General features: G+C 40.2%; 1 protein-coding gene across 4 annotated transcripts in view; it reads left to right on the forward strand.

The window, feature by feature from the left end:
* SIPA1L1 (signal induced proliferation associated 1 like 1) overlaps window positions 1–5,739 on the forward strand; it is a 382,778-nt gene extending 377,039 nt beyond the window's left edge. For all 4 annotated transcript variants that reach the window (XM_084631230.1, XM_084631229.1, XM_084631228.1 and 1 more), the window contains 4 exons: window positions 441–587; window positions 3,166–3,280; window positions 3,802–3,883; window positions 4,565–5,739. In XM_084631230.1, coding sequence (XP_084487356.1) covers window positions 441–587; window positions 3,166–3,280; window positions 3,802–3,883; window positions 4,565–4,708 — 488 coding nt within the window. In that variant the 3' untranslated portion in view covers window positions 4,709–5,739. The remainder of the gene's footprint in view (window positions 1–440; window positions 588–3,165; window positions 3,281–3,801; window positions 3,884–4,564) is intronic.
* The last annotated feature ends 5,228 nt before the right edge of the window (window positions 5,740–10,967 follow it).

Below are 10,967 nucleotides of genomic sequence, written 5' to 3' on the forward strand. Positions count from 1 at the left end.
ATTTCAGATTTCATTTTCCTTTAATTCCATGAGAGAAAGTGTTCAGGGATGCTGTCCTAAAGCCTGCAGACTGCTGAATCTTCTAACGCTTATCAGGCCCATGACGAGACATGAGCTGTTGGGGTACAAAAATCTGCAGAGTACAATGTCAGATAAGAGCCTGGATTTCCAAGTGCTGGTCTGCAGATCTTGGGCATGTTGGAAAGAACTGAATCTGAGGGTGAGAGGTTAACACAGTCCCCAAAGAGCTAACTTGCAGAATGACGTGGCTGATCAGTCTCACTGCTGCTCTTAATGGCGTATGTGCAGCTTTGAAAAACTACATCCCAGAAAAGCAAGGAATAGGGATTCAGTTCTTTATTATCTGGAAATGAAGAAACTTTCTGTGAGGGAAATGGCTGAATTTTTGATTATTTAATTTTTGTTCTGCATTGCTCCAGGAGAGTTCTCTGCCTCAGACAGCTCCCTCACAGACATCCAGGATCAGAGAAAGCAGCCCATGCCAGACCCGGGTCTTATGCCCTTGCCTGATTCTGCCTCCGACCTGGACTGGTCAAACTTGGTAGATGCTGCCAAAGCCTTTGAGGGTAAGTATTCAAAATACTTGACTTGGAAAGCTTATATGCTACTATATACCTCACTAAGGATGGTTTTTTAATTCTGATATTTTTTCCATTTCTTAGCTTCTCTTCTACTCTGAAGTCCAAGTTCTTTTGAAAATGCAATCCAAATTGCAACAGCCTAATATATGTTTGCATATAATATTCAGATGCCATTTCTTTACATTTGAATCACGCTGCAGGTTTCAGTACTATAGCTGAAACAAAATTATTTCACTGCATTTCTGTGTAACTGAATACTTTTCATTAATACAGACCAGTCACAAAGACCACAGCAGGCATGGACAGCCATCTGGCATGAAAGTGCAGAGTGAAGCCAAGCAGTGGTGGAAAAGAGTGCAGTCACTTTAATGACTGCAGATTGCACTAGAAAGAAGTTTCTGTATTATAGTTGAAGTGCATTGCCAAAGTAATTTGGAAAGTCTGCCTTGCTGGCACATGCCTTTCCATTGGTATTCTCCCCTTAGCATACCTCCAAATACATGGACTTGCACATGGATATCACTTTATCCTGTCGTGCTTTTCATCTCCTTCACAACTAGTAAACTGAAGAGGAATGCATGTTGCCAAGATGCACTGGAATTTAAAGAAACACTAAAGATTTTTAGCTCAAAGTGTAAACTACTTTAAAATTGTTAGAATCTGATGGGAAAAGTTGTATGGATACTCTAATCAAAAGTCACTTTTTGAAATCTCTACATAAATGCTGTTCTACCTCATGAAGTTGGTTCCACTGATCCCTGCTTTTTTGGATGTTCTGCTGCGTGGACACCAAGAATGTGGATACCTGCAGGCAATGCACTCTGAGAACTGCAGTTACTGTTAAGTAACCTACTTTCTTCTGTATCCCTGCTAGTTCTACAATAGCAGCAGTATGAGTAACTAACACACAGTATTCCCTAGTTAGTGCTGATATCAGTCAGTGATGTAAGAACATGCTGTGACATTAACCTGGGAACTCTGTGATGCATGGATTACTGTACTTGCCATTCACCTCTGGAGAACAGAGTTCTAATCCTTTCTTAATTCACAGAGGGAAATGAAATTGTTCAAAGGGTTTGTGAAATGCACAAATAAGGATTAGAACAAGGCCGCCATTGTAGTGCAATTTACTATGATGGGCCATCTCTTCTCCTAGGCTTGTTCACAGTTTAGTTGACTTTAGTGTTCCTCGCTTTTCTAGGCACTGAATCCACTCTTTTATTTTTCATTAAAAGTTTGTATGCATTAATTCTGGTGAAAGGTATCTGATTGACAATCCTCTATCTACTCATGGAACAGGTAAAGCATGGGCAGTGTATTGTCAGCTTCCTCCCACTACTCCTCCAATGGGCTTCAAACCTGACCTGGAGAGACAAATTATCCAGTTTCTATGTCAACTCAATGCGGTGGCCTGTGTGCTGAATGCCAGTGTGGGATTTGCAAGTACCAATTAGAATAAATAATTGGTGCTTTTTCTGATTTTGGACACCTGTTGACTCGAAACTAGGCAGGGCTCTCCAACTCATCCCAGCTGGTTTCTAGTCACTAACAGCTGAACTGAAAACCTTCATGCGCTGTTACTAAATTCTTAAGCCATCCAGTTCTCCTGAGTTTTTCATTTTTTTTTAAATGGACATGGCAAAATTCTGTCAAAGAAAACAGCCATGTTAATTTTAGCCTTATTCAAAACACAGAATAAAACCTTTGCCAAATAGAAGAAGACTATTTTTCTCTTTCCAGTGAGAGGCCATTAGTAGCTAGCAAATGAGACGTTACTTCTTCATTTCTTTGAGTCTGACCATTTTTGCTAGGAAGCCTAAAGGAGATGTATCATTCATGGTGTTTCCCTAAACAAAAATGGTATGGTAATGATTTGTAAATTTGATAAAACTTCATAAATAAACAGTTATAAGGAAAAACCAAATGGTGGAGGAGGGGAGATTTCTTTTCAATTTTTTTTATCTCAAAACATGTTATAAAAGATTAACAATAAACAAAAATAACAAATAAAAAATGATCAGGGTCTCTTCACTTTCTCCATGTAATTCTCACAACCATAAAGATGTGGAAAATACATTCTTTCTAGGAAAAATGATGATTTGCCAAGCTACTCGAATAGTACTATGTGAAGCCATAAGATGGCTCTAAAACTTTTTTTGCCACAGGAGGTTCAAATCACTGTGTGTGCTGCAGTTCTTAGTGAAAGGAGTACCTTATATTCTTTTACACGAGTGGCTTTGTACCTTTCAAAATGTCGGTTCCATTTCAATATAAAGGGGCTGCATGGTGAAGGTTGTAGATCAGTGAGGTGGGTTTCTTTGATTTTATTTCTTTCTGCCACTAGCTTGCTTTGTCACTTTTAGCAAGTGTTGTATTGAATTTTTCTATGCCTCCATTCACCTATCTTAACTTGCTACTTTGATTACATAAGTCATGTGTTGTGTTGTGATATTTAATGTTTGTGTTGCTTTGAGATCCTCAAATGCAGATTCTCCAGTATGTAGAAGCAAATTATCATTACATTTACAATTGTGTTTGTCTCTCTCTCTCTTTCTCTCTTCAGTTCAGCGAGCCTCATTTTTTGCTGCTAGTGATGAAAACAACAGACCTGTGAGTGCTGCTTCCAATAGTGATCAGACTGAGGACCAGCTTACTGCACAGATGAAGCCTTACACAGGGTGAGTAAATATATTGGACAGGTAAGTTTTTTAAACTAAACCCAGGGAAGACTGGATGGAGATGCTTTGATTTGCAACAAACTTAGATCTCTTATGACTTTTTACAAAAGAAAAACAGAGGAGAGAGAAAACACAAAAATGCTGAGTATATTTCTGTCTTTGTGAAAATAGCATATTTCTGAAGGTTCTCTTTCATCTGAGATGTTTAAAACAGTGTCCAAGGCAGTCTCATTCCAAGGTATATGTAATTATCCTGTAACTAATGGTTAGAGAGAGAAAGCAAATGATGAGTCTTCAGTGACTGCTAATAGCCATTCGTTGAGTGATTGTGCTGCCTAAGCATGTGCATACCATTTCTGTTAGTAGTCGAGGCCTGTGGTAAACATTTTTAAGTAAAAATCTATATTCAGAATGTACTGTATCACACATGTATTTTGAGCAGTTTTCCAGCCTAGAGTTAGAAGTGAAGAAGGATTACAGAAAATCCTGCCAATATTGTCTTTATCTCCTGCTTCCAACAGTAAAGAGTCTCCTCCTACTCTCGCTTCCAAAGTGGACCAACTGGAAAGTTTGCTGAAGATGCTCCAAGAGGATTTAAAGCGGGTAAACATTTATTCTACAGGAAACCTGTAGGGTGTAAATATGTTGTTGCTAGGCAGTACTAGTCATGTTATAAACCTTTTCCACCACCCCCAAATTTGTAACAGTCTCATCCTTTGTTGAGAAAATTACATTTCTTTACTTCTTTCCTCAGATCATAGTCCAGGTATTTTATTTTTTAAACACAGTGGTGTTAGGAAGTAAGAGGTAAAGTTAGCACATCTACTTTCTAATGATGAAATACATGCTTCTGTGCAGAAAGGATCTTGCTGTGTTCAGGTCAAAGGTCTCTTACGCAGTACAGTATTCATGGAGATGTTTGCCATCTCTTACTTAGTTCTCCTCAGCAGTCACACCATAGGATGTCTGTATTAGCATGGAATAGATTGTGACCATTTTCAGGTGATCACTTGCAGAGCTAGCATTTACATTAGAATTTAGTCTTGAGAAATCCCAACAATCTATGCCGAAAGAGTGTAAGGGGGAAAGAATGTCACGACACAGCCCTTGGATATAGAATACCCTAAAGCCAGGAACACGAGTGTCTACGCACTTAAAGCTCTTGTAAAGTGGGGAAACAAAACTATATAATACCTCTGTAGGATGGAGTCCTCCTTGTTGACAAGAGCAGGAAATGTGACCAGGCATCACCATTGAGCTCTCATATTCTTTCTCATCCCTTAGGAAAAAGAAGACAAAGCCAATCTTCAGGCAGAAGTGCAACATTTGCGAGAAGACAACTTACGGTTACAGGAGGAGTCCCAGAGTGCATCTGAGAAACTGAAGAAATTCACTGAATGGGTTTTCAACACGATTGATATGAACTGAGAACAGTAAATGGGGAAGGAAAACATCAGTTATAAATAATTGTTAGTGGGACTTAGCTTTAATGCCACCTTAATCATGATATGTGAAAGTATAGTCAGAGCACTTCCCCGTCCTGTGTACTCTGATGACCCCTTTTTGCGCCTCTGCACGCACTCAGAACAATCGCAGATCAACAATCATTGTCTGCCTTTTGTAGAAAAACAAAAACAAAAAATAATTTAAAAAAGGTAAAATAAAAGTTGAACTACTAAAATGTGAATGTCTTTATTTTTTGCACATTATCTCTTTACCTGTTATGTACAAAATTATTTGGAGGCTGGACCAGAATTGTTCGGTCTATTTGCCTCTATTTATTTCTATTAACTCCTTTCTCTCTGTTTCAGGTAATCTGCTTTTCCTTGCTGCTTTGATAAATATTATGACTCCTAGGAAACTAGAAAGAAACGTTTATTTTGCTGCTTTCCTTACATTGTTTTCTGAAGTATGCCACAGACAAGGGGGTGTAAAAAAAATGTTTTAGGTGTCTCCTGAATGATTTGTGCTTGATCACTAGTGCTATCTTCACATATGTTATACAGAACATATGCCCATAGTGTATGGTACAGTACAATCCGCATCAGAATATTGGAAGAGAGATTAGACACTTGAGCCATGGATGAGTCAGATTATCACACATGTCCTTGCATTAGCACTTCTAGTTGCCTTTGTTTCCTATGGAAACAATGGTTGCCAGGTACTTTAGGAATAGTGCAACTTGGCATGCTAAATGGCACACTGCATCAGGCTGACTGAGAGAATAACTGCTGTACTTCTGCGTAAGCATTGTCTCTGTCCCTCCCCTACCTGGGGATCTATTACCTACCTATGTATAGTAGGTCCTTGGCTGAAGCTGTAAAGTGTTTGATTTTTTTTTCAAACTGTATGCATTTTCTAATACACCATATATGCCATGTCATTGCACTTGCCCTTCCCTCCCCACCCAGCTTGGTCATAGAACTTTTCGAATAAAAAAGGCAGAAGAAATGTTTATTAATCTCAACTATATAGCAAGTCTTTGGCATTAGTAAACCTTTAATAACCTTGTTATGGATAATGCAAATGGAGAAATATAAAGCTGTAGTTAGAGACTTTGTCCCCTTCCTTAAGTAGTGGGACAAAGAAGGAAGCAGTATTTTAACTTTTGCCTCTCTGACGTCTGGATTTCCCAGGGCAACTGGCTAGCATAAGATTTCTCTGCTTGCCTGGCATCAGGAGGATTAACTTGTTTTTCTTTGAAGGAGCTATAAACTTGCCATAAAATGTCACCTCTCTAGAAATACTTTTTTGGTGTCACAATATAACTCATACTACAACCTGCACAGATATTGATGCAAGCCATATGCAGTGAAGTATCATCTTTGCCCTTCTCTGTGTGCATCCACTAACACCCTCACATTGAAACACACATTGCCTTATACAAGTAACATTGTATTATTTGTCCATTTCAGGAATAGCCTCCCCTTCTTCCGCAGTCACCCACTCTCTCAAAAGAAATCATCAGTGAGAATCTTCCAAGCTCTCTCTGATGCACTTTTTCTTGCTCTTTGATCCTACTACACAGGAACTTGCTACACTTTGACCTAAAGCTTAATTTGTGGTGATAATCCCCATGGAATTCTTCTCTGATGATGTTTTGTCATGGAAATGAATCTATTTGGAACTATTTCTGGAGTGCTTTTGTAAAGGTTGAGAATGTCCTGTTATTTTTTAAAAAATGACTTGTATGAAGGAGATTTGTATAATGCCTGATATTATTTGTAAATCAGAAATATTGCTGACATCCCTGAGCATCCTGAAGTCTTGCTTATTCTCTTCTATTTTTACGTCTGGTTTGGTTTTTATTTTATTTTAAAAAAAAAATTGGGACTTGGGGCAGACTATTTATTAGAGTTTTGCAACAGAGTTCTTGTATGAAGCCTCTAAAGGCAACTTGTAAAATTCTGACAATAAAACTCATTTTAAAGGCTCTTCTAAAACCATTTTCTATTGATTTTGTTGGTTTTTTCTATTGTTTGAAACTTCCTAAAGACAAAGCCTCCTTTCCTGGCCCTTCCTCACTGCATCCACTGGTGAGTCGGGTAGCACTTTAAGTAAAATTTGTCCTGACAAGAGGGTTACTTCTCCACCACATTTTTAATGGCTAGATCCATGGCATCCCCAAAAGGTGGATAGTGAAAAGGGAAATCTATTTTATTCCAACAGAGAAATAGTTACCACAAGGGAGCTCTTTGGGCAGCAGTAGTGTATGCCAGGACCTGACTGGGTAAGACCTATGGAATCTTGCTAAGAGAACTGGCTGCCATCTTTCCATTGTAAAGTCCATTTTTACTGGAGCTAGAATTGAGGGACAAAGGTTACTGCTTCTCAGTGAGTTTCCCCCACCCATGTCCACTTTCAAGCAGAGCTGGAGGTTCACAAATTTTACGTACCATGGGCCACATTGGCAATTTGGCAGGAAACAAGTGCAAGAAAACCTAACTTGCAGACTTTACTTAAATTGTTCGGAAAAATAAATGCAAACAGTTTGGGCCTGTCTCTTCATTGATAGGGTACTGCTTGTTGATTGAGGCCACCAGCAACAAAAATGTGCAATTGATCAGCTTTGACATCACCTTGCAGTCAGGTATCCTCTTATAATTTTTTCCAGATGTGGAACAAACACCAAAGTTAGTTTAAAAACTTTGAGTGCAGGCTCTCCTGCATCTATTCCCTCTTCCTCCCTCCCTCCAACGTTCTGTCTACTCATTCCCCCTCCACTGACTGACTCATCTTCCTCATTCTGTATCCCACATTCATTATCTCCTCTTCACATACTCTTTCATTGTGTGTGTCTGACTCAGGAAGGGAGTGAGGAAGCCTATGCTAAAAACTAATCCACTCAGTATGGTAGGGTAAGTGCCAACTCGCCTCCTTTCCTGGGCTTTGGTTTTATTAAAACAACATCATCATAACAAAGATCAGTTCAAACTTTCTCCCCAAATTTGGCCTTCATAGGGTTCCTCTTTTATGACTTCCATGGAAATATTGGGGAGAAAGGTGAGCCAATAGAACACCAGTTCATCCTATGCATTGCACCATAGGGTAGCACCACATAAGAACAGCCATACTGGGTCAAGACAAAATGATCCATCTAGCCCAGTATCCTGGAAGAGATGAGAGTTGGAACAAGTTTTATAGTGGGGATGCTGATGATGGAAGCCAGCTACTTGGTGTTTGTTATTACTACTTCAAGCCAGAGGGTGCAGTAGCACCACCGGGAAGAGAGACATCAGCGTTCCCTCCATTCCTGCAGCAAGAACGGAAGAGAGAGCAGAGCTGAGCAAAAATGAAGAAACAGGTAAGAGTGTAGGAACAGCGCCAACATGGATGGAGCTGGTGGAAACTCCCTCAAATCTGACTATTTCTAGTGAGTAGGGACTTAAAATCCTCCCATCCTTCCTGTGGCAATGAAGCTAAGGAAGAATATGGAGCTGAATGTTTCCTTTGAAATTCTGAAGTAAGACCATTTTCCCTAGCAGTTGTTAGCTTTTGAAAAAGTAGTTCATTTAAGTCATTCAACATTTTTGTCTTAATCAGTGTGTGGTGTTGCATGTTGTAACTCCATTTATCCAGCCTCTATTTAGCAGCTGGTCATGTCCCCTGGCAGCAGCAAATGACCCCAAGCATTGCCATCCTGCTTATTCAGTTTTCTGAAACGTTCATGTTTCTGAGCCCCCTTCAGTTAAAGTGGGCTAAATAATAAGCTCTGAATGTAGATCAGGGAGCTTGTGCATTCTTGGCCACAGCCCTCAATAGAGAATAAAATGGGATAATAGCACTTTTCTACTTCACAGGGGTGCAGTCAGGATAAATACATTAAAGCTTGTGAGGTGCTCAGATACAATGATGCAGGACATAGAAGTACCTAAGATGGATGGATGAGGTGGAAGTATATTGCCCTACAGAAGCTAAAAAAGCATTGTACCTCCAGTAGCTTATGGACAGTATGATTTGCATTCTACGCTTTTTGAAAGCCTGAAATGTGCTTTCCTCTGTGTGGGGCCAGCTCTCTTGGCTACTGAGAGAGGCAAGCAGAGCCCTGCTTTTACACATCCACTGGGGAGGCTAGCACTGCTGAAGGCACTAACTCAGCGCAGACTGTATTTCCCCCATGTGCAAAAACGATTATGCTCAGCCCCTGAGCAGTGGATAAGAGGGAAAGTTCCTTGCTCTCTTTACTATTGCGCAGGCCTGGTATAATATAGGTCCCTGGTGTGTTGATACTCAAGGGCAAAGGCCAAATATTTCAGCTGCCCTGAGTGTAGATGTGTAGCCATCCCTTCATGTCTGTTTACGGTCCCGCATGTGGCTAATATGTCTCCTATGTGCAGTGATTTTTTTCCCAAGGATTTTGCATAACTACAGTCAGCTTTATTTATACACACATAACAATGCATGGACCAAATCTCTGATTCAGAATTCTGCTCCACACAATTGTACTCTTGAGAAGGCTGTATCTATCATCCATTCTAAAACAGCAGCTGGTGGGGATGTTGTGCAGATGGCACTGCTAGTAACCAAAAGAGATACCTTGCCCTCATCAATTTTCAGTGCCCAAAGAAGCCTAATTAACTAAGATTGGCATCCACTCAAGAACAAGCTTCTTATGCACCTTCCTAACCTTGGGTTGTCATGGCGGTCGATATCTCTGAATAACTATAAATAGGTCTCTCACCTAAAGGTCAGGGGAAGAGGGATGCTTATAATACTTCACTTTCAGCTTTGTGTCTGCTCTTTTCCCTTCCCTCCCTCTCACGCTAAACCCTGCATTTACATCTCCTGGAAAATAGCACACTCTACGATGGGTCATTTTCTCTCCTAGCTGCTTTCTCTCCTGGGCACTCAACATCCAATGCAGCAAGAGCTATTGCAACTCTGATTCTGGCAAACAGATGGCAGAGGAATCAAAATTAATATCATGGAGTCTGGAAGAAAAAATGTGGTAGCTTGAAGCACTTCATTAAACAATGAAACATGGCTGTCACCTATTAATGTGAAAGGAATTAAATCAAGAATAAAAATTTGTATCATGTGCCCTAAGATTTAACTCAGACAAAATATGCATGTTCAAGTGGGAGTGGCATCCACTGATAGTAGGCCTGAATTTGGTTAGCCCTGAGGTCGAGCAGGGCAATGACAATGGTTAACTGTATGGCAGGAGTAAGTTCTCTCATGCCCCAATGGCATGTAACAACATGTTCTGGGTGGCTCTAGCCTGTGACTGCCAAATGCTGGGATGATGGGATGAATCACTCAATAATTGCCCTGTTCTGTTTATTCCCTCTGAAGCATTTGGCACTGGCCACTGTCGGAAGACAGGATACTGGGATAGATGGATCATTGATTGGTCTGACCCAGTATGGCTGTTCTTATGGTCTTTATATCAGAGATTACACTTAGACTCAAGCCTGGCAAGAGGGCTTCTGGAAAGGTGTTGGGGGGAAACAAACAACCCAAAACTGGGCTTCCTTCCGTAAGAGACAGTCCCTTCCAGGAAAGAAGAAGTGAGACGGCAATATTGGGGTGGGGGTGTATGTTCCGATGGACTATGAACTGAGTCTACTAATTGGATGTAAGAATCCGACTTTTTTTGCTTTATTTTTTCCAGTTTCTCTATTTTTTCTTAAAGGGACACTTTGGACTTGAGTCAATTTTTTAAAAAATAATCTACTCAAAGTAGCTTCCGGTCCTACACTTGCCCCAGGCTTCCCCCTGCCAATTTTTTTTTATAGTTGCATAAGGTCAGATTTACAAAGGTATTTAGGTGCCTCAATATGCAGATAGGCACCTAGTGGGATTCACAAAAGCACCTAAGCAGGTTAGGTGCCTGACTCCCAATAACTTGAAGAATTGAAATCCAGTCCTGTGTGACTATGAAATCACAAGACTTGAAGTCAAAGGAAGCTGGGTGCCTAAGCACTTTTGTAAATTCCACTAGGCCCTAAATACCTTTGAAAATCTGTCCCCCATATTTGTATTATTGAAGTGTTGCTATGAAGTGAGCTGTAGCTCACGAAAGCTTATGCTCTAATAAATTGGTTAGTCTCTAAGGTGCCACAAGTACTCCTTTTCTTTTTGCTATGAAAGAGACTGTCACAAAGAGAGGAAACTGTATAGACTCACCATGTTGGGGATAGTCTAAATGCCCTATACACCAAGTCCCATCAAAATGCATGAAAGA

Source organism: Lepidochelys olivacea (assembly GCF_965140295.1).
Source record: "Lepidochelys olivacea isolate rLepOli2 genome assembly, chromosome: 6".
Taxonomy (NCBI): Eukaryota; Metazoa; Chordata; order Testudines; family Cheloniidae; genus Lepidochelys; species Lepidochelys olivacea.